The sequence below is a fragment of the Saccopteryx bilineata genome, chromosome 11, assembly GCF_036850765.1.
Source record: "Saccopteryx bilineata isolate mSacBil1 chromosome 11, mSacBil1_pri_phased_curated, whole genome shotgun sequence".
NCBI lineage: Eukaryota > Metazoa > Chordata > Mammalia > Chiroptera > Emballonuridae > Saccopteryx > Saccopteryx bilineata.
Window position 1 is genome coordinate 67,318,757 of NC_089500.1, and position 23,167 is coordinate 67,341,923.

At 54.0% G+C, this 23,167-nt stretch overlaps 1 protein-coding gene across 1 annotated transcript in view; it reads left to right on the top strand.

Annotated features, from left to right (window-relative positions):
- SYT6 (synaptotagmin 6) overlaps positions 1–20,054 on the top strand; it is a 56,311-nt gene extending 36,257 nt beyond the window's left edge. Inside the window, exons 4-7 of the mRNA XM_066247281.1 lie at positions 6,371–6,491; positions 11,639–11,810; positions 12,926–13,076; positions 18,504–20,054. Of these exons, the coding sequence (XP_066103378.1) occupies positions 6,371–6,491; positions 11,639–11,810; positions 12,926–13,076; positions 18,504–18,575 (516 nt within the window). The 3' untranslated portion in view covers positions 18,576–20,054. The remainder of the gene's footprint in view (positions 1–6,370; positions 6,492–11,638; positions 11,811–12,925; positions 13,077–18,503) is intronic.
- The last annotated feature ends 3,113 nt before the right edge of the window (positions 20,055–23,167 follow it).

Here is a 23,167-nt window from a genome sequence, read left to right on the forward strand (position 1 = left end):
TCAGGCCTGCTGAGGTCTCCAGACCTCACTGCTTTCCACAGAGATCTGGCCCTGACTCCCTGGACCCCCATCCCCTTCCCCATGCCCTTCCTTGGGCATGCACCAGACCCACGGTGTCCCCACCACGTCCCTGCTCCCTTGTCGCCCTCGGACGCTCTCTCGCTCCGTTTGTTTCTGTCTCCCTCCCCTAGAAGACAAGCTCCTGGAGGGCTGGGACTTTGTCTTATTACTACTGTTTCTCACACTTGTGAACATTTAGGAGGTGGGTAACGAATGAATGACACATTCCTAAGTATGGGCCAGGAAGCATATGAGGCTGAACCCGGCCCTGGTCCCAGCCTCATCTGGTCTGCCATGGCGTAGGGGTGCGGGGAGACGGGGCGGGACAGCTCTCTCACCCTCCCCTTGTCTTTATGCACCCACTGAGCCCTTGCCTGTTCTTCTCTGCTAGAAAATTCCTTCTACTCGCCTTGCTAGATCCTATCAAATATCACCCCCTCGGGGAAGCCTTCCCTGTAACCCCTGGTAGAGTGTGTTATTCTGTCCTCTCCCCCACATCTCTCTATAGCACTGATCAAACCAACCAGCAGTACTTCTGCGCCCCTGTCTCCCTTGCACCTCCCCAGCCCCGAGGCCAGGAGCTCTCTATAATAGTATTAAGTATAGTAGTAACAATTATGACCACAGCTCATCCTTCCTGAGCACGTATGTGTTTAGCACTTGGCACAAAGTACTTTGTTTAATCTTTGCAACAACCCTGTGAGGTAGGTATTGTTGGTAGCCCCATTCTATAGGTTAGGAAGCCAACACTGAAAGGTTAAGTAAATTGTACCACTCATAAACGTCGGAGCTGCCTGACCCTGAATCCACATTCTTAACCATTCATCAGCCGTGTTTACTTGGCTGATGCGCTTACTGTGCATCAGGCAGTGGGCTAGAGGTGAAAGGTATAATGACGAGTAAAGCCAGCCCCCATCCCTGTGCTCAAAGAACCCACAGTCTAGTAAGAACACAGCATTCATCATGTAATCCCTGTGACCGACATAACAGGTGTGGTCACGGTATCGGCTGTGGGGAGGAGGTCGTGGTGCTCCGTGGGCAGATACCAGAGGAGTCGGTCCACCCCTAGTGTCCAGCCTACACGTCTGACACATCTCTACCTCCAGCTCCGAGCCCCAGGCCTACATGGAGGGTTGCTCGCTGGATCTTGCTTTACCCAATGGAGCCAAATTGGCGCCCACCCCACCTCTCCCCTAGGACCGGGCCCCAGGGTAAAAACAGCACTTCCTGCCCAGTGCCTCAGAGAGCCTCTCGGGTCTCCTGTGGCTTTCCTGAAAGTAGAGCGGATGCTGCTCTGCTGATGATGAGAGATTCAGACAAGCCTTACTGATGAAGAGACCAGAAGTGTTCTCGGAGATGGGGAAGCATCCTCCTGCTCCCGCGGCCCGGATTCCCAAGGCGAGCCTGAAGGCACCGGAGCCTCTCATCGCCCATTTAGGAGAAAGAAAGCAGGTCCCCAGGAAGAACAAAACACCTGGGGGCCGTGGGACGAGAGAAACGAGCGCATTTCAATTTCAAAACCCAAGTTGCTAGACTAGACTCTTTGGGGTGGGCAGTAGGCACCAGCCAGGCGTCTGTGGGCCATCTCGGTTAGTGGCGGCTGCTGGGAGACTTCCCACTTGGAATCTTCGGTTTTATGACTTGGCAGCACCGGAAGGATAAGCCATCTAGTCCAGCCGCCTCACATCACAGCCAGACGTGCAGAGGTGTGAAATGCCGTGCCCAAGGTCTTCAAGCCAGCTAGTGGCAGAGGGACAAAGGCCTCTGTGGTTCCCTGCTCTTTCTTGGGCTGCCCACCAACAGGAATTTGTTTTCTAGGCCTAGAGCTCTGAGAGAGAGAGGCACTTTAATGAGCTCTTGCAGATGGGCTGCCGGGGAGCCAGTGAGAGAGCAAGGCTGTGCCTTTAAGAATCTGACTGCGCCTGACCTGTAGTGGCGCAGGGGATAAAGCGTCGACCTGGAAATGCTGAGGTCGCCGGTTCGAAACCCTGGGCTTGCCTGGTCAAGGCACATATGGGAGTTGATGCTTCCAGCTCCTCCCCCCTGTCTCTCTCTCCTCTCTCTCTTTCTCCCTCTCTCTCTCCTCTCTAAAATGAATAAATAAAATAAAATTAAAAAAAAGAATCTGACTGTCCAGTGGCCGGGGCACTGCCGCCAGGGGAAAGCGCCAAGATCATGGACAGCGCCCTCAGGTGGCCGGGTTGCACTGTAAGCACTGACTTCTCTAGAAGCCAACATCCTGGCTCTTCGGGCCCTGGCAGCAGGCCCACCCCCTCCAAGCTCTAGCCAAGACGTTTAGCCAGCTGCTGCAGGGCTCAGGTCTACCCTATCAGCCCCTGGGCTAGGAGTCGGGAGGGCCAAATGAGTTTCTGCTGCTTTCTGGACAGCAGTGACCTCTCCGGCACCGAGGAGCTATTACCAATCAGGGGCCCTGAGGCGGCCTCCCATGACAGCGGGCAGAGATGAAAGCAATAACGTGCTGGCTGGTCCGCAGCCCCTGGTCACTTCCGGTTTTATTAAAGCCGAAGTCTCAAGCGTCCCTGGTGAGGAGAAAAGCTAGGGAGGCACATGGATCTGGGGCTGGAACCTGCTGGGAAACGGGACAGGGCAGGGAGGACCTGGTGAGGCCGCCATGGGGCTGGGCTTTCCCAAGGGGGACGCGGCAGCCAGGAGATGCGACTGTTTCCTGAGCCCCCATCTCTCTATTTGCTCACAGTCCACCTGTTATCTTCCTTTATCAGAGAACCCAGTTATCTGCTGCCCTTCCACTGAGCCAAGAGCAGCCAGCTGGTCACTGGGCCGAGTGAGTCCCAATCACAGACAGCAGAGGGTTCCAGACGGGCCGTGGGTCCCCGGACCCTGATTCCTCTCTGCCTCCAGGTCACCAATGGAGGGTGGAGTTCACTGCTGGGTGCAGAGAATGAGGTGGGGTGGGGGTGTTCAAATACACAATGCGGACTCAGCACCCAAATGCTCCCACCTTCCACAGTCCTATCAAGAAAAGGTGCCCTGCGGAAAGAGGGGACTCACAGGTCTGCGCCCTGTGGAGGGAGCCCCCCTTGAGAGCAGTTCCTAGAGCCCAGTTGATGCCATTTACCCTGAGGTACCCCCATCTCTCCAGGCAGGTCCCCCAAGTCTATAAACAGATCAGCTCAGACTCCCCCGAACAAGACAGCCTGTGAAGGCTCCTCACTGTGTCCGGAGGGTGGCTGTGAGGTGGGCAATGGTGACAGCAGCCTATTGTCACTGCCTCTCAGAGGGGCCGTGGGAGCATCCAGGCTCCTTGCCGGGGTTCCGAACCTGATCACAGCCTTGATACTGAGAACCACTCCCCCGAGAGTTCTTCTGGCTAAAAGGTAACCATCGTTTCCGGGGCATTTGTGTCCCTCCCTCACGCTGCTGGGCACCTCTGAAGTACAAGCAGATGTTAGCAGAGCCCTTGCCCCAAAGGGACCTCCAGTCACCAGACACTAGTGGCAGGCACAGCTGCAGCAAAAGGCAAGGGGTGGGGGCTTGGTGACGCCTGCGAGCAGCTCAGAGGCAGAAAGTGCTGCAGAAAATGGGAAAGAGATGCTGTCTGGGGGCTGGACCCTGGGTGAGGACCCCTGCAGGGGACGTGGCCCCAGGTCCTACAAGGTGCATAGGATTGTCCAAGCAAAGATAAGAGGAGAAAGCATTTGGGCACAAGGAACCAACGATGTACGAGACACGTGGAGCAAAGGGTCGCATAGCAGAATGTAAAGAAATGATCAGGTGAGGAGGTAGGACAGGACCCAGCCTTGAAGGCAAAGTATGAGGCTAGACCTTGATTCCGGAGGCTGAACGGGGAGTCACTCAGGGTGTCTGAGCAGCATGTGGGAAAGTCGGCACCTGGCACTCACAGTCACGTGACCTTGGGCAACAGACTTAACTATGAAACAGTCATTTTCTCCTGTTTTCCCTGGGAACAATAAGAGCACCTGCCTCACAGGACCGTGGTAAGACTCCCTGAGATCGCGGGGCAGAAGACGTGGCATGCGGCATCGTGTTCATTCTCATGGCTGTTGCTGAGTCAGGAAGGGTTCCCCTAACTTTGGGCAGGATGGAACCCTGGAGGGTTAGAAAGGAGATGAAGGAGCCAGGGGCCTCCTTACACCTCGGTGCCTCCGTCAGAGATGGAGCGTTCAGCCAGGTGCCACGCCGACCTGACCCCTGCCGCGGGAGGGGGCGCCGGTGATCCCACGAGGCCTTGTTGCAGGGCCGTTTCTGCATGTCTCCCCCGGGACTAGGGTTCTCAGGAGACAGGAGAGGCACTGGGGCGAAGGGGATCCTGGCATCGCCTTTTAACTGGTTACACCCCATAGACTGTGTGTGTGTCAAGGGGGGACTGGAGACTCCCCACAAAGCACGGTGCGTCTTGCAGGTTCTTGGTAAATCTTTATAGACGGACAAATGACCAAGTGGATGAAGTTGTGGTCTAAGGTCTGGGATGCCCCTGGGTGAGCCGGAAGGTGCTCAAAGACGGGTGCAAGGCTCACTCCCCTGAGAGTTGGGGTTCGGCTGTGCCCCGTGAGCTGTCTCGGCCTGGGCAGAGCCATTAGACCTGGGCTGAGCTCTTTGTCTGAGAAGTGGCAGGAGTAACAACAGTAATCCCTGCCTCACAGAGTGACTGTGAGCCTCGTGGAGGGAAATCTGTCTGAGGAGGAGCTTCTTGGAACACAGGAGTCCTTGGGTGCTGGTCTCGGTTGGCTGGCTCAGTGGGTGTCTCCTCTGCATAGGGGACCAGCTCCGTGCCAGCCAGACCCCTCGTGGGGAGTTGGGAGGACTCACCTGCTGCTGCTGGGATACGATTAAGGGGAAAAGGGTAAAAAATAAGGCAGATCTTGGGCCAGGTAAAGGGTGGGTGTATCAGTGCCACCTAGGGGAGTGCATAGGGACCCCATGCTGCGGGCAGGTGGGGAGGCTTGGATTTCTCTCCAGGTGGGGTCGAGTATCAGTATCTCTGGGAGTTCCCAGGTGAGGGTGGTTCTTTGTGAGGAGAAGTACAAAAACCAGGTGTGACTCTTGAGTCCCCTGTTTCTCAGAAGTCACCTCCTCAGGGAAGCCTTCCCTGCTGGCCTGTCTAAAATTTCAACGCCTATGGCCTTCCCCATGAGCACTTCTGTCCACTTTCCCTGCCTTACTTTTTTCTCCGTGGTACTTTTTTACTAACTGATTTACCTCGTGTCCTTTGCTCTCATAAGATGTCAGCTCCACGAGGGCAGGGATTTGTTCTCTCCCATGTCTCCAGAACCCGGAGCAGCACCTGCACACAGCAGGTGCTCAGTTAATGTCGGTTGACTGACTGACTGAGTGAATGAATGGACATCCCCACTGAGATCAGAACCACCCAAACTCTGACCTCCCCCTACTCCACTCTGGATCCAGGAGCCTAGGCCAGTCTCCGAGCCCGAGGGGCAGGCGTCACAGTGGCAGCACCCTCCTTCAGCAAGTGGGGAGCAGGAAGAAGAAGCGGTCTGGCAAGGCGCCCTTCACCTCCACAAACAGATGTGCTTATCATCTTTGACGTTTTCCTATCCCGGTTGCTCAGAAACTCCCTGGGCTCGGGATCACGGATGCTTCCGGGGACAGGAGAGGCAGCGGAGGGTGTGCTCTGTGCTGGGGTCGTTTTTGAAGGATGACTGCATTTAGGAAAAAGGAGAAAGTGCATCCAAGACCTGGCACAGGTGTGGGAAGGCCAGTTTGTCTCCTTGGTCGGCAGTATGTCTTCAGTGGGTCGCCAGTCCTTGCGCTCTCTGGCGGAGGCCTAGCTCTGCGTCTGCGGGGTCAGGGAAACAGCCAAGACGGAAGGACTGACAAGGAATGACGTGCTGAGGTCCAGAGGTAGACCCGCTGGGAGAGGGGACTCCTGATGGCCTGATTGTTTCTTGTACAGGCCAATGTCATGTCCACAGGCCAGGCCGGGCAGGGGGGTTTGAGGGGACCAGTGACTGAGAAGGGTGGGCAGGAGAGCAGGGCTGGGCCACAGAGGGGCTGTGGCCCTGAGGCTGCAGCTGAGGAGCTCACAGAGGGTAGGGAGGCCAGGCCAAAGCGGAAGGGAGACAGCCAGGCCCAGAGTCTGAGGGAGCCATTGAAGAGGACAAATTCTACCAAAGGGGCAGTATTGCTATCATTGCCTTTTATACCCAGTTAGTCCCAGCATGGAGGCCAGACCCTCAGGTCTTACAGAGAGGCCAGTCCGCCTCCAAGAGCCTTCTCCTGGGCCCGAGGGGCCCCAGCAGCTGTGCAGAAGGCTGTGTCTTTCGTCTGACCTCTCGTCTGCTTCTTGCAGGAAAGCGTGGATTTGGGAGAGATCATGTTCTCCCTCTGCTACCTGCCCACAGCCGGCAGGCTCACCCTCACAGTGATCAAATGTCGGAACCTCAAGGCGATGGACATCACAGGCTATTCAGGTACCGCCCCCACCCAGTGGCCTGCACGTGGCCTCCCAGCAGCCCAGATATTAGGGTGTGGAAAGAGAAGAGGGAAGAAGTGTCAGTCTTATTAGACAAGGAGCAATAGCTCTGGAGGAAAAGGATCAGGGTTTACAGTCCCATTCTGCCTCCTCCTTGCCCTGTGATGCTTTGGTTCCCTAATCTGAAAAACTAACTTCCAAGGGTGCTTTAAGGATAAACGAGTTAATACACAGAAATGCTTAGAATTGTGCCAGACACATAATAAGCACTCAGCAGATATGTGCTATTAGCATCATTCTTTCCCTTAGAGGAGAGTAAGAGTAGGAGGTAAATATATAGGAGAAACAATAAAGGAAAATCTTTCCAGTTTATATGAGACCCCAGGACTTCCCAGGGTTATGTCGAGTCTGAATGTGGGAATGTTTGTGGGTCCCCAACGCCTACGGCAGCCCTGCAGAGCTAGTCAAAGGAGTGAAGCCCCGGTAAAGCAAAGTGGATTTGTATTTGAGTCTTTTCGTGGGCCCCGGGCCTCCGCCTCAGCCTCAGCACCTGGGAACTGTGAGGAAAAAAAACATGTTCTCCTCCAGCCACCGCAGAAATGCCATTTTGAGGCAGCAGGAGAGACTGTAGGCTGGACCTGGACCTGGGGTCCAAGGTCTGCTCCTTTGCCTCAATTCTGCGAGTCATTACCAGAGAAGGTAGCCCCGGGAGCCTCCACACCCCCACCCCCACCTTGACTCAAATCATCCCTGGAAGTGAAATGAGCGAAGCCTCCCAAGGAGGAGTCCAGGCTGCAGGGACAAGTGTGGGAAAAGTCCTGTGACTCGCTGACTTCCCCGGTCCCCATGCCGGGGGCTCTCAGGATGACTCCAATCAGCGGTGTAAAGCCTCTTCCAAGGTGCCTCTGTACCTGGACGGGGTGTATAAAAGATTTTTCCTTTTCTCCGTCTGTTTCCTGTGAAACTCCACGGTGTAATCACAGACACCACAAAGAGGGGCCGGTCCAGCTGAGAACACCTGGAACACCTGGGCCCAGGTGCAGCCTGGTGCAACTGGAAGAAGAGGAGGTCGTTGAGAAATGAGGGAAACGCTGAAGTGCTCAGGTGGCTGTGGCAGCTGTGATTGCCTCTGCTCCTAGCCGCCCCGTTGTCCCGGTAGCACTCTGGCCTCCAGGCCCAAAGCTCCCCCAGGTAGCGCCCCCCATGCCTCTCCGGGAAGCGCTGTGGTGGCGCAGTGGGATAAAGCATCAACCTGGAACACTGAGGTTGCCGGTTCGAAACCTTGGGCTTGCCTGGCAAGGCACATATGGGAGTTGATGCTTCCTGCTCCTACCCCTTCTCTCTCTCTCTCTCTCTCTCTCTCTCTCTCTCTCTCTCTCCCCCCTCTCTCTAAAAAAAAAAAAAATCAATAAAGAACCTCTCCCACAGCCCTGGCCGGTTGGCTCAGCGGTAGAGCGTCAGCCTGGCGTGCGGGGGACCCGGGTTCGATTCCCGGCCAGGGCACACAGGAGAAGCACCCATTTGCTTCTCCACCCCCACCCCCCTCCTTCCTCTCTGTCTCTCTCTTCCCCTCCCGCAGCTGAGGCTCCATTGGAGCAAGGATGGCCCGGGCGCTGGGGATGGCTCGGGCGCTGGGGATGGCTCCTTGGCCTCTGCCCCAGGCACTAGAGTGGCTCTGGTCGCGGCGGAGCAACGCCCCCTGGTGGGCAGAGCGTCGCCCCTGGTGGGCAGAGCCTCGCCCCTGGTGGGCGTGCCGGGTGGATCCCGGTCGGGTGCATGCGGGAGTCTGTCTGACTTTCTCTCCCCGTTTCCAGCTTCAGAAAAAAAAAAAAAAGAACCTCTCCCACATGTGGGAGGCACTTCGGCAGCAGCAAGTCAGCTTCTCCAAACATACAGCCAATGGGGATTTCATTTGAATATCAAAATAAGAGCATGCCCGGAACAGAAATCCGCCGAGGACGCTCAGGGCTGCCGAGGGAGATGGGATTGTGCTGCCCAAGTCCCCGCACTGTCTTCTCGGGCGTAATTACACTGACGTGCTGGAGAGCGCTCGTGGCGGAGCCACTGGGGCCGATGTCAGGGCTGTTCCGCCTCAGAGGGTAGGGGCCAGCGTGTTCTCACCCTCAGTTCTGACCTCCCTCTCACAGTCGCCTCTCTTGTTTACCTGGGTTTGGAATCTGGTGTTAAATCTCAGCTTGATTCTGAAAATTCAAAAAAAAATTCTGAAATTTTTTTGTCAGGGATTTCTGCCTATTTTGTTCACTGAAATAATCAAGTGTCTGGAACAGTGCATAGATCACAATATGCATTGATTAAATGTGTATGAAATGAATGAATGAACGAATGAATGAATTTTATAGCTTGAGGAACCTTGTCAGGGGGAGATGCAGTGGGCGCACACCTGCAAAGGGCCTCTCAAACTGGATCTGTGTCTGAGGACGAGTTCGAGGTTACCTTCAGCCTAGACGGCTTTGATGTCGGACCAAACAAGGGAGTGAGTGGAGCTTATTCACTGTCTGCTCTTGATTTAGCTGATGTTGACCTCTAAAACCAAGGATCTTTCTGTTCTCCGTGATCTCAACTAGTCATGAATCAATTCTCTAAGCCTATCTACTGGAACCGTGACAATGACAGTGATACAAAATAAGAAGGATCAGTATGCCAGGAAGGGGGGTGGGGTGAGTAAATGCCCCCATTTCTGCCACATCTGGTCTGTACGACTTTGAGTCCAGTGGATAAAAAAAATGTGAGCTTTCGAGTCAGACAGGCTGCAAATCTTAGGCAGGCAAGTTTCTACACCTCTTTAACCCTCAATTTCCCTACCTATAAAACGGCGACGATGACGACGACCAATATTTTATAGAATTGACGTGACATGTAAATGACATGATGCCTGTGTGACTCTCTTAGCTCAGTGCCTGGCACATACCAAATGCAGAATCATGATGGCTTTCGTGACAAGGAGACTGAACTACCCGGCTGGCCTTGGCGCCCCCGCCCCCGGCGGCACAGAACAGCATAGACTGTTAGAGAGGAAAGCACCTCAGAGGTCCGCTGGAGCCAGCGTCCCGCTAGAAGCCTTAGGTTTTGCCTCAGAGAACCCTGGGAAACAGTCATCTCTCTGCTTAGCCTCTTGGACGCTGGTGAGATGGTTGGTTCCTGCAGAGGAAGTACACCATTGGATTTTATAAGTTGCATATGCCTCGTAGGCATGGCCGGAGGGAGAAGGGAGCTTTCATAATGAGGCATTTGCTTAGCGGCGTTGACAGGTGGCTATACCCTATCTTTCCCAGCCTGGGGACGTGGAAATGCCGTCTGCCGTTGGGTGGGAACCTACAGAAACAGGCAGGGCAGGTGGTGAGGCAGCGGGTTAGTGACAGGTCTGGGAGCTAGCTTTCCCGCCTCTCTGCTTGGACCTGAGCTCTTGTCCCAGCCATATCCACAGGGACAGGACCTGTGAAACCAAACTGTGTCCCACAGCGGTTCTCAGAACGCCCCCCTTCTTTTACTGCAAATCCTCCTGAGAGAGGGCCTTTTCAAACGGGCCACCAGGGAGAGCAGGCTGATGAGACACCTCCAGGTCTCCCGGCTCCTCTGTGAACCCACCTGTTCCCTTGGTTAAGGCACAGCTGCCACTGTCACATCGGTTAGTCAGTGGCTCGTCTGGGTGTCTGCGGAAATGCCTTTAAGGCTTGGAGTTTCTGATCAGGTGTCGCAGCTCTCTCCAGCTCCCCTGTAGCCGTGTGCCTCCGCTGTCACCTGCGCGATGCCCGGGAAGCGAGAGGGCCTGCCGGGCGCCCAGGTGCCGGGGAGATGCACCCACGCCTGTGAGTCAGGGCGCCGGGAGCGCTGCTTGGCCCCCCACTTCCGACAGATTCACATGAGCCCCGGCTCCTGGGCAGAAAGGTGTCTCAGCACATCAGCGTCTCAAAGGCTGTTATTACCTGCCTGCGAGTCGCCCTCCCGCTTCTGGAGCTGTGCAGCATAAATAACAATTATAGCGGCGACCGAGGCACCTGTGCCATGAGGCACAATAGGTGTCACTTCACTTGGAGGAGTAGAAAATTTCAGGATAGAAAAATGACCATGAAATACCCATTCAGAAAACTGCAGAGGAGACAAGGAGGAGAGGCCTGTGGCCGCTCAGTATCAGGACGTTGGCTCACGGGATGGAGAGAATCCAAGATCCCACTGAGAAATGAAATGTGACCAGCTGCCCTGAGCGTCAGGAGGCTGCCACTCACTCCTCCTGGCCACGGCTCCCTCTCCTACTGCCCAGAGGTGGGAGGAAATGGCTCTGGGGAAAGAGGGGTTACCACTCCCCTTCTGGATGCCAAATGGAAATGAGCTTCTTGGGACAATGGGACCCCTAATCTTTTTGTCGGGTGGGGAGGACACGGACAGCTTTGTGACCAGTGCTGTTCATCTACCCTGGCACGTTGCTCCTCTTTGGACAGCATCGAGTTCTGTCTTCACCCCACTCGTTCTCTGGTTAATAATGCTGACAAAACCCCCAGGGGAAAGGACTTTCGCCCAGATAGGTGAAAGGAGTCGAGTGCTTTGTTCAGCTTCCCTGCCCAGTGGAGCCAGCCAGCCATCGTGGAGCCGAGATTTAGGGCATAAACTGTGTACCCGCGGGCATCCGTCCTGTCTGACTTGGGGCCAGCCTCCTCGTTACTGCAAGTCCATTAACTTCTCCCAAGAACACTAAGGTTTATTAAGCACAGAATGTCCTCGGAGACAGGTGTGCTGCACAAATTACAAGGTGGTGTCATTAGTTTAACAACCCGCTGATAGCATCTGATGAGCAACAGTAGTGCGGGGCTTCTGTCCTTCTGCTGCAAAGGGTGTTGGAGGACATCTGTTTAACACACTCCTTTCCCTTCCCTTCCCTTCCCTTCCCTTCCCTTCCCTTCCCTTCCCTTCCCTTCCCTTCCCTTCCCTTCCCTTCCCTTCCCTTCCCTTCCCTTCCCTTCCCTTCCCTTCTCACCCCTTTTCTTCTCTTCCCACCCCTTCCCTTCCCTCCCCTCCCCTCCCCTCCCCTCCCCTCCCCTCCCCTCCCCTCCCCTCCCCTCCCCTCCCCTCCCCTTCCCTTCCCTTCCCTTCCCTCCCCTCCCCTTCCCTTCCCACCCCCCCTCGGCACAGACCCCTATGTCAAAGTGTCCCTGCTCTGTGACGGGCGGAGGCTGAAGAAGAAGAAAACCACCACAAAGAAGAACACGCTCAACCCCGTCTACAACGAGGCCGTCATCTTTGACATTCCACCGGAAAACATGGATCAAGTCAGCCTGCTCATCTCCGTTATGGATTACGATCGGTAGGTGTGGGTCCCAGAGGGACACGACTCCCTGCCCCTCACCCCACTCCAGTGCAGCACAGGGCTCCTTGACCTTGGGCCTTGTGGTTCACAGGTCAGGTGCCCACTGGCCTCAAATCTGGCTGCACCCAAGAGAGCACAGGAGTTTGAGGAAGAGTGTGGATTCCCCTGAGTGGACGCTCAAGCCCCATTTCCATCAAGGCAGCTCCACCCACCAGCTCCCCTGAATTCAGTCCTGACTATTCCTTCCGCCTGTCATCTGTCCTGAAAAGGCCTCTCTGTCCTCTCCATTTCTGCTGCTGCTCCCCCTCCCGCTCCACCCCTCCCTGCTCCATCCAGCCAACATACAGAAGGCATGCCTTCCTGATAAGAGCCCACTCTCTTTCTGGACCTGCTGCTCTCAAGAACCATCAATGGCTCCTGTTGTCCAGGCTCTTCCCTTGGACTCTCAAGGCCTTCCGTAATCTGGACCCAGCACGTCCCTCCTTGATTTCTCCTTTATTGGAGATGTTTCTTCTCTTCCACTTGTCCAAATCCTGCTCTTCCATCCGGGCTGGCTAGGGATATTTTCCACCTGCTGTAGCTCCTAGGACTCCTCTCTCTACTTGTCACTTCTGCCAAGGGACAAGGAGACCGTGCAGTAAGGCCTCAGTCCAGGATTTTGAGCACAAGTTCTCGGGCATGGTAGGTGCTCGGTGAACGTATTGGAGAGGTGATTGATGTTCTTGCTGAGTGAGTAAATCACATCCCAGCCACCGGTGGTGTGGAGACATGGTACTCATAGCAGGATGATTTATTTCCAAACGCTGATGCCTCACACGTGGGTGTGATGCGCCTGCCGAGTCAAGTAAGGGAAGAGACTTCAACTTTCCAACTCCCCAGAGTCAGGCCATCTGCCTACCATTTCCTGAGACCAAATGAGTTTATAACCTTTCGCTCATCTGTCTGTGTCCAATGTCCACCCAAGGAGGCCAGGCAAGACCTGGCTGCGGCTGGCTCCCTGCGGCCCGGCCAAGCATCTGTTTTCAGAGCTCGGTTTCTGAGTTAGAGCTGCAGGCTCGCCCTCTCTGGGAGCGTGCCCGGTCTGCCGTGCCAGCCCTTTGTGTCTCCCTCAGAGTGGGCCACAACGAGATCATAGGAGTCTGTCGCGTGGGCATCAGCGCCGAAGGCCTGGGCCGGGACCACTGGAACGAGATGCTGGCGTACCCGCGGAAGCCCATCGCACACTGGCACTCCTTGGTGGAGGTAAAGAAATCCTTCAAAGAGGTGGGTGAGGTCGCGCTCGGGCCTTGGCATGCCTGCTGCATGGCCGCGCGCTGGAGAATGGCCATCGGCTGCTCAGGGGGCCGCGCCTCCACGGGTCCTTCCGGGGGCCGGGGGCCACGTGCTTCTCCCCAGTGTAACCGGCAGGGAGGAGCAGGAGGCAGACGCGGGAAGCTGCCTGAAAAGGGCCTCTGATGGGGAGCAGACTGAACGCTGCACTGAGCCCTACCGGGAAAAGCAGCTCTGGGGGGAGGCCTTCCCAGCAGCCCCAGACGCTCCCACCGAGCCCCTGGGCCAAGCCCGTCCTGGAGGAGCACGCCCCAAGGGGGTGAGAGCAGAACTTGGCAAGAAATGCTACCCCTGCTGGAGCAGTACGTTCCCTGAGCCCCCAGCCAGGAGTCGGGGCGGTTTTCACTGCTTGGAGGGAGAGGCCAGAGAGCGGAGCCTGCTCTAATGAGCGGTAGTTCTCACGAGCGTGGCATTAAGGTGTCATACTTTCTGGACAGAGATGCAAGGGACAGAGCACTGCCTGGGCGCTCCTGACTCGAGACTTGGGCTCCCATCTTGGCCCCTTCTGACTTGCCGTGTGGCCTTGAGTCAGTCACTGCAAGAACAATGAACCTTCCAGGGACATTTGCAGTCTGGCCCACCTCCACCGGACTCCACCAATTTAAGATCCTGTAATTTATCACCTTGGTGGGCCTGCTTTTTCTCTAATGGGCTGGGACGTGGGAGTGGCCAGGCATGGCATACATAACCCTCATCTTGAATATCCCCACCCCCATCCACGTCCTGGAAATCCAGGCAATCATCCACTCACCCAAACAGGCTTCAAGCCTAGTGAGTCCAGAGAGCCGTGTAAAATTGGAAAACTTGCTACTGGAAAAATAAAGTTTGACTCTCTCTCCCCCAGCTTGACCCCCACCACCACCACATGGTGCCTCAGCTTAAAAACAGAGTCACCTAAACACAGTCATCTCCTCCCTGTACTGTGACACAGAAAAGGCGAGGGCAGCAAAGCCAGAGGACCTGCCGGCTACCCCTCCTCCCCAGGCGGACAAGCCCGCAGCCCCTGTCTCCCGAGAGACGGAGAGCTGAAGGGGCGGACTCAGGGAATCCTGGGGGAGAGAGGCCTGGGGAGCCAGGCTGCTGATGGTCCACCCCGGGCGGGCGTGTACTTCGCGAAGCTCCCGCCTGCGGCCTTTGTGGCCGGCTGAGGAATAAGGCGTGGATGCCAAGTTCTTGTCCATCTGAGGCCTCACGTTCCTGTCTTGTGGTGGCCTTGGTTTTACCACAGCGGTGGAGCTTCAGTGAGTGAGGCCAGGCCCTCAGCTCTCTGGATCCCAGCCCCCAGGAAAGCCTCTGCCCCCTGTTGTCCAGAAGGTTCCCTCTGGGGAGTATGGGTGAGCTACCACGACCAGCCTCCACCTACAGAGAAGGCAGCTCTGGAAAAGGACCCTAGATGACTTGGAGATGGCATCTGCCACCTCACTGGTGCCGTGCCCCTCCCCCTTTAAAAATCCTTTAGTAGTATTTAAGAATAGAATATAGGAAAATGCTCAGGATGGTTTAGGGGCAGGGCAGGGAATAGGAGCCAAGAGGCCGCTGATGAGCTGTGGGGCCCAGGCCACCCACTGCTCCCTCTCTGGTCTTCAGGCTCCTGGCTGGTGAAGGGACAGTAGGCACCTCCAGGTTTGCTATCCTAGGGAGCTCCGATCTTATGTGACAATTGGGCAGGGAGCCTGCACCATGAGCCCCCTTGCTAACCTTGAATCTGCAGTAACCCATCACTGTTCCCGGCCTGAGCTGTCCATGCCAACGGGGAACTGGGCAGGCTGGGGCCGGAGTGGGTGCAGGGCAGCACGGAGCTGTGAGACCCAGAAACACCATTCTTCGAGTTGAATGCAACCTAATTAAGCCAAATAATTGATTCCAAATCCTGTCTTCACTGAGTTCAACTCACTTGTTCAGACTACAAAAGAAAGAAAGATAAAGTGGAATCCCAAACCCTTGAAAATGAATATTTGATGAGACAGTAAAGGGAAAGTAACAGTATATGGAGAATGAAAAGAGACTAAATTGATTTATAGCCTTTGGGTTTTACTTTTTTCCTTGACCTCACACACCAAGCTCCTGAGCTCGCCCTTTCCCCACACGCTGTCTTCCCATCTTCTGCTCAGCTGATGAGTTCTCTGTCTGAAGAAGCTAAAAATGAACTTAGGATTTCACCGGGACCGATTTGTGTAAAATTTATATCTACACCTTTAGCATCCACAGTTTAAAGATCTTTTTATAAACATGCATCAAAACCCCCACTGGGCTAGTATTAAGTAAACATTCTTTGTGTTCGTGTGATGCGTTGTCCTTGACCATTTATTTCAATCATCCTGTCTTCTTTTCTGGTCACTGAGCAAGAGTCTTGCTCCTGGAACTTGTTTCTCACATTTGTATAATACATGAAGAAATCTTACTCTCTGGCTCCCAGGAAGATGAACGGCAATGTATCTGTAAAGCACTCTATTTACAATATATTGTGGCTTCCTTAGAAGAGATTCCAGAGCCCCGATCGTTTCTTTTTTCTTATTAACGAGGACAGAGGGCATCACACTTGCTCCCTTGTTTGGGGTTTTTAAATAAGGATGGGGGGGGGGGATTAACTGAGAGGTATTTTTTTTCCCTGCTGGGATTTTTCTCATGAATACAAATTGATTAAGCCACAGCTAGCATCCTTCCCTCTCTGTGTGTCACCGCTGTCACCACACGCGGAGCCGGCGTTGGTAGGCAGCCTCTTCCAAGGCGTTTTATTTGGAAGGGCCAAGTTCAGATCATCTGCCAGAGATTTTAGATCTCTGCTGGAACGTGACCCATTTCAGCACAATACATGCTCTTCCTGGAAGGCAGCCACCCTGGAACAATCACCTTCCTGTGTGCAGGGGACCAGGTCTCTGCCAGTTCACTGCCACGGGGGTGAGCCTCCTGGAACCATGCGCCCTGCCCATTGATCATGAGTTCCGTCTCCCCATCTCCTCCCTTTGTTTGTCGTCATAGGAAAAACCGGGGTTGGCAGGGGAGCCTTGCGCCTTCTGCATTTGTCCTGGATAAACCACTGTGCTCCGTGTGCCTTTCCTTTGGGCTGTTTTTTTTTTGTTGTTTTTTTTTTTCTCCTCTGATCCGGCCTCTGAATCAGGTTATTTAGGTGACAGGGGAACCTAAGGGAGAAGCCAGTAATGACAGTGCACCTCTGACCAACATTAATGGTGATCACAGCAAAGTAGAGCTTCTAAAATAAAAAGTCTGTGAAATGAAAGCGGTAGTGACCCTCTTATGTCCCCTTCGGGTTAGAGAATGCCTGAGTCAGAAGTCACAATGGGCTCAGCAACCAGACATTCATTTATCTGAAATATTTCACCAGGGAAACCCTCGGTTGTGATTGCTTTCACGGGGATGCTGCGAGCAGAGAGACTGCCACCTGGAGTTAGGAGTAAGTACCTGGTGTGGACCCAAAGAGGTTAGGTCTCCTGTTACATGTCCTGTCTCCTTCCTCCCCTGGTGTGGCCACATGCCAAGATGGCAGCCGGATGGCTTGGAAGGAGCGCTGAGTTGGGAGTTGGGAGACCTAGTTTCGGATCCTGCTCTGCCCTGAGCTAGCTATGTCTCCCTGTCTCTGTGTCCTTGTTTTTTTTTATCTTCAAGAATGAGAGAGTTAGACTGGCTGGCCTCCCAGGCCTGGCATGCTGAGATTGCTCAGGTCTGGGTCACAGCATGGTGGTGGTCAGCGCCTGACTGTCCAGCCTTGGGTTGGTTGTATGGTTGCAGGTTGGCCTGGACAGGAGGCAGTAAGGGGCCGTGAAGAACTGAGCCTGGGGAGGGGTAGCAGAGGCTTTCCTTAGAACGAGGAGCCTGAGGGCGTCCCGTGGGCCTGGCTTTCTCCTCCATGTCAAGGGGTTCCTATATTCTCCAGAAGAGACGCTGGGTGGCAAACAGTCTATTCCCTGGGTGGCTCGGCTTTGCCTAGGAATAGCTGTGGTGAGGGGGAATTGTGTCCTTCCCCATCCGACCCCCGCACACGCACAAAGGCGTAGGCAGCCTCCACTCAGCCCCATCACTCCACGGTGGAGACCCCTGAAGCTCATGAGACGCACAGGGGGCTGCACTTCAGTTCCAGAAAAGCCACCTTGACCTCTCGCTAACCTTTCTCTGGAGCCTTGTCCTGTGGGTACCTAGTAGAGCAGGGGTCCCCAAACTTTTTACACAGGGGGCAGTTCACTGTCCCTCAGACCATTGGAGGGCCGGACTATAAAAAAAACTATGAACAAATCCCTATGCACACTGCACATATCTTATTTTAAAGTAAAAAAACAAAACGGGAACAAATACAATATTTGAAATAAAGAACAAGTAAATTTAAATCAACAAACTGACCAGTATTTCAATGGGAACTACGGGCCTGCTTTTGGCTAATGAGATGGTCAACGTGCTCCTCTCACTGACCACCAATGAAAGAGGTGCCCCTTCCGGAAGTGCGGTGGGGGCCAGATAAATGGCCTCAGGGGGCCACATGTGGCCCGCAGGTCGTAGTTTGGGGACCCCTGTAGTAGAGTATTGGGGTCTCCTCAGCTCACAGGAAGGCTGGACTGTCTCCCTTTGAAGTCATACAGCCCCGGACAGGTCAAGAACACGCACAGGATCAGCTCCTGCCCAGAAAACATTGCTCTAGCTGTGACGGACTGGTTCAACCTAAAAGAGGGTTGAATGGCTCACACGCGGGTCCACCCATCCTCGCCCCCTCCTTCACCCCATGCTGCCTCATTACATCACTCACTCTCACAGGGGGGTTAGGCTCGGGCTGAGAGGCGGCAACCTGCGCGACAAGAGAACTGAGAACAAAGTGGGCGCCCGACAGGGGAAGGGGCTGCCGTCACCTCCACCTCCCACCTCTTCTTCACAGGTCTGGTGTGGATGCCCCTAGGGAGCATTAAGGCAGAAGAACACCCAGAGCTAAAGCTGTATCAGGTTTTTTAGCTGTACTAACAGCTCCCAGACAAATTGCTAATAATTCATGATCGGGTTCTTGGCAGCGAGGGCATACTCTGCAGACGGCCTCTTTCGCTAACATAATCCAATTTTCAGTGTGAGAAATGGCTGAAACACTCAGAAACGGCCCAGTCACCACACCTCACTAACACACACACACACACACACACACACACACAGAAGAAAGCTTTCATTATCTTTGTAACAGGTCGTTTTTTAAAATCAGGTATTCCCAACTAGAAGCCCTCGATCCGCTCCCTTCCATTTTTGCATGGCTGACAGCAACATTCAAGAAAGCTTACAGAGGTGAACTCAGTGCATGGGCCAGACAAGTTCTGGAAGGTGACCTGTCAGTTCCCGTGGCAATCCATAACCGGCTTCTTCTCCTCCCCACAGTGGCAGGGCCGAGCTGCCAGCTTCGACAGCCAGAGCTCGTGTCCCTCTCCGAAGCCACCTCCGACACCATGAGCCGCACGGCCGAGCGACGCAAACGGGACTCAGCACTGTTCTTTTCGCACCTGTTCAACCGTCTCAACACAGTGCAGTTTGGTCGCCGCGGCAGGGGCGGCACAGCTCACGGCAGTCCTACCTGCTCCTGTGTAGGGCGAAGCCGGGACACTTATCCAGTGGTCAGATCTGTCCTAGTCTTTTCTGTCTCCCAAGGTGATGTTTCTTGTGGTTTTCACTTTTTACAGATCTGCTGTCAAGAAAGGAAGAGAAAAGTGTAGGCAAAAACAAAGAGTAGAGAGCCCAGAGGTTGGTTCAATAAAACAGAGCCTAAAATAGTCGGGGTTTTTTTTGGGGGGAAGAGGGTTTGAATTTCTGCGTTTTGTGTCTCCAGCAAGCTCTACCGCCCTGGAGAAGGAGGAAGCGGGATGGAGCTCTGGCTGCTTTCTCAGCGGCCTGCAGCTGCAGACCCATGCAAGAGCCTTTACAAGGCTGATCAGGACTCTTCGAAGCTCTTTGCTATGTGACAGAAGCTGAGATGCGGACTCCCAGTCCCACTTGAAATCACAAGCTCCCTGAGATGTCTGTGAACCCTCAGCTGGTTGTGCAAGGCTCCTGGCTCCCCATCCCCATTGACTCCATTCATGATGGGAAAATGCCTTGATTCCTCATGGGAACCTAGTCACTTTCTTTAGGAATGATCCCGCTAAAACTAAAACATGCCCCGTGTTTTCTCGCGCCCCGCAGTTTCTCGCGCCCTCCCATATTTGTTTGAAAATGGGATCTTTGGTCTAGACAAGAACCTTCTGCATAAAGGAGGTACGTGTGTTCTGGAGTGATTTCTGCGCTACACCTGGCTTTGTAATCCCAGGAAGTATCAAGCAGCTGTTTAAAAGGCCTCCACAGATCTAAGGAAAGGCTAGGTAAAATGTCTGAATGCGGAGTTTTGAAATCCATGTAATAGTTGGAGCCCATCTTTCCATGAAGAGTATCTTCTTGACTGAAGCCAAGTCAGCTTTGGCCTATTTCAGCCTCCTTGACTCTGGGACAATATTCATCTCGAACTTTAGTTCTATAAACTACTAAGTACTTCTGTGTTTGTTTCAGTGGTAATAAAGGTTTTGTTTGTTGGTTTTTTTCTTTAGATTTCAACCTTAGGCCAGATTCAGTAATATTTAAACTATTCTGTATTGTCATAGTACATTTCTGTTGAGTTGGCCTTCCTACCAGCCTCCTATAACTAGTTTTATGTAGCCTCGGTAAGTGCGTGGAGGTGAGTTTCCACTTCAACTTGTGCTTAGACATTGCCAATTTCCAGAGCTGTGTGCGTGACGTCCAGGAGGCAGGTCTGCTGAAGAACCCCCTTCTTTCAACAGTGGAAGGTCAAGAACATACAAGCTCTTCACACACGCTGTGTCCTACTCTTTCTGTATGTCACATGCTTTAGGAGCCGCGACTCAATAAAGTAACCCTCATTTTAAGCCAAGTTTTAAGCCAAGTTTTCCAATTTCTCTGCTGATATACCTTTGGGTACTGTCTTCTAGTCCTAAAAATGACCAGAGTGGGCATGAGGTAACAGGATATTGTGGCAGGAAAAGCTTTAAGCTTAGAAAAGTAAATGTAGATAAACTCCAATTCCCCATTGTACTGAGCCTTAGGCTATGGGCAACTGAGTTATTGGTAATAAAGACAAGTTTTCTGCCCAGACGTCTTGTGATGAGTAGGCCTTCCTCTCAGGAGCCCTATAGCTGGATGTGCTCCTAAGAGTAGGAGAAAAAAAAACCCAAGGTGATGACAAGATTCACATCAAAGCATAAACTTCACTTTTCTTGACTGACCCCATTAAGAGGGGCCGTCTCAATACTGCACTGGCAGAGGCTGTGGGTCCTGCAACTCTGAAGGGGACAACTGAGTCTCCTGGGTCACAGAGAGCCCAGTAATTAGTGTAAAGAGGTCCTTCCAGAAATAAGCTCAAAACACATGCATGTCTAGCTGTCATCTAAAACCTGTGGGCAGGTGAGGATGTCCACACTAACCTTTTGGAGAAGGGAGGGTGATTGGCTCGGAACTTGGACTACTGCTCTCAGACATTTCTGTCCAAGCAGCCCGCTCACAGATCGTTTTGGAAAGTCATCTCCCGAGCAGGTGACGGTCAGCCCTCACACCACCCTGACCAAGTGCAGTCTCCATACGTCGGCACATTTCCGCAGGCTGGGAGCCCACCCCGGGAGGCTTTCGGGGTCCTCAGGGGAGACTGATCCTCAAGCAGAAGCCTGAATGGAACTGAATGTCTGCCAACTTCATTATCTAGTCCAATATCTCCCGCAGATGAGAACAAAATGAATTACAAGTTTCCGAATAAAAGGAAACACAAGGTTGATTTGTTAGTTTCCTCCGCCAGAAGAAACCTCCTGGGTTGCTCCTGTGAGCTTTGCTGAGTCTGCAGCCATCAGGGCCTTTTGCACAAAGATGTTTTCTTTTAAAAATGCAGAGTTCCCTTCAGCTTTACTGAGCAGGGTTTCTGGGCTGAAGCATGCCTCCCTTCACCCCTCCCCACCCCCGCATACTCGGGATGTTAATTAATTGCATCGTCATTTTTAAAAATTACGTTGTTAATTACTGCTTCGCATCTTCCTACCTGTCATGACCTGGAGTTTTTGATTCAATTACATCTCTGTCTCTTGCCCATTTCTCGCCACTGCGTTCCCGAGGTTTATCAGTCAGCACACACACAGGACACTGCGAGGCTTTTCTGTTTAATCTTTGCTCCACACAGGTAACCACATCCCTTCGATCAGAGGTACAGCAAGAGGGCTGGTTTGTGTTTTATTCTGAGGAATACCTGCACATGCCCTACGGCTGGAGCCACCTGTGTTTGTCGGGCTTGTGGCTCACAGCGCACATGGTGCCGGGGCTGGGCTGTCGCCTGAGCTGTTCAGCTCAATAAGCAGCCCCTCCAGGTGCCGAAGCCTCCCTGGGCACGTGGGTCGCATACTCCTAATCTGGAAAGGGCGAGGCTTTGCCCACCAGCGGAGGAACCCTGCTAATTCTCATAAAACACAGCATGGCCGCGTGATGAGATCAGACTGCAGACTGGAGAATTTAAAAAGAGCATCCTAACTTCATAGCAAGTCATCCCAGCTCAGCCCCAGCTCTTAATTAATTTAGAAGGCAGCCCACAGAGAGGAGAGTGGAAGGGGCACCTGTCGTGCACCTTGTGTCTTGGTGACACATTCCACGGCGGAGATGCCATCCAGGGAGCTGAACTGCTGGGAGAAGCACCCACTCCGTTGCCCGAAGGTGCCACGTCCCCTTGCTTCCACCTCCTCGTGTCCCCATCAGCCAGCACGGGCCAGTGGTGTGCTAGCGGTGTCCAGAGCTGATCCATCAACGGAGCACATGTGCCCGTCTGGCGGGGCTGGGTCATGCAGCGATGCCAGCCGTCGGCTTTCAGTGGCTGAAAACAACAAAGGCTTGTTTGTCATTCATGCTAGGTGTCCATCGCAGGTCAGCGGGGTTGGGGGGTGTGGTGCGGTCTCAGAACGACACAGCAGCCAGCATCTCAAACGTGACGAGGTGCCACGCCCAAGGGAAAACAGCTCAGAGGGTCTCATAGTGGCCTCAGTGCTCTGGCCTGGAAGCAACACACCCCTTTCCTCTGACTGTCATTGCCCAGAACTACTGAGCGAGCCTCAGGCTGGAGTCTTGCCCACAAATAGCTTTTAGTCTAGTGAGTTGGCAACATAAACTGAAGCCCAAGGTAGAAAGTGGTAAGTGCTGTGAGGTGGGGGGTGAAACAGAAGGCTCCAGAAGTCCGAGGAGACTATCGCAGCTGGGCAGAACGAGTGACAGGTTTGAGAAAGAAGAGGCGTCTAATAAAGCCTTCTGGGGGGGGGGAGGCACACAGTCCAGGCTGGCAGGTCCATACAGGTGAAGGCCCAGAGCTGAGGAATTCCCAGGGCTGCCACGCACCCTGAATCCAAGGGAACGATGAACCCCATGAGCACAACCACCACCTTGCTTGCACTGGTCAGCCCAGCAGAATTCTGGACTTCTGCCCGAGGCGCCCTCCTTTCTCTTACCCTGAACCCCACCCCACCAGGCCATAGACATGGCCCCTGCCTAGTTCTTGCCAACTGCCACCACGGGAAATGGACCTGCTGCCCCTCCCCCACCCTCTGCTGCCCTTCCTTCTGCTCCCGACTGAGCTGATCACCAGCAATGGCCACACCTGTCTGACTCTGAGCACTGCCCAAGCGTCCCATCCCCCCACACCCTCAGCCTCACTTCCTTGGGCTATTGCTCAGCCACAAGCCACTTGGGACTTCATGATCTGTGCTGTGTCCTGCTCTTCTTTGAGGTGAGCCCTATCCAGATGTCCCCCCCTGTCCCTGGCTGGCTGTAGTAAGCTCACAGGGAGGGACTGGAGACTCAGGAGGGACGAAGGGCTGAGCTAGGCACAGGCAGTGTCCCTGGAAACGAGGGCACCTGGGCAGACTGGCGATCACAGACAGGCTGAGCAGATCCAGAAGACAGGGAGAGGGGAAATTCAATAGCATTGTACGTTTTTACACTTGAAGCACCAGGAAAAAAAAAAATGATAGTGGCTTCCA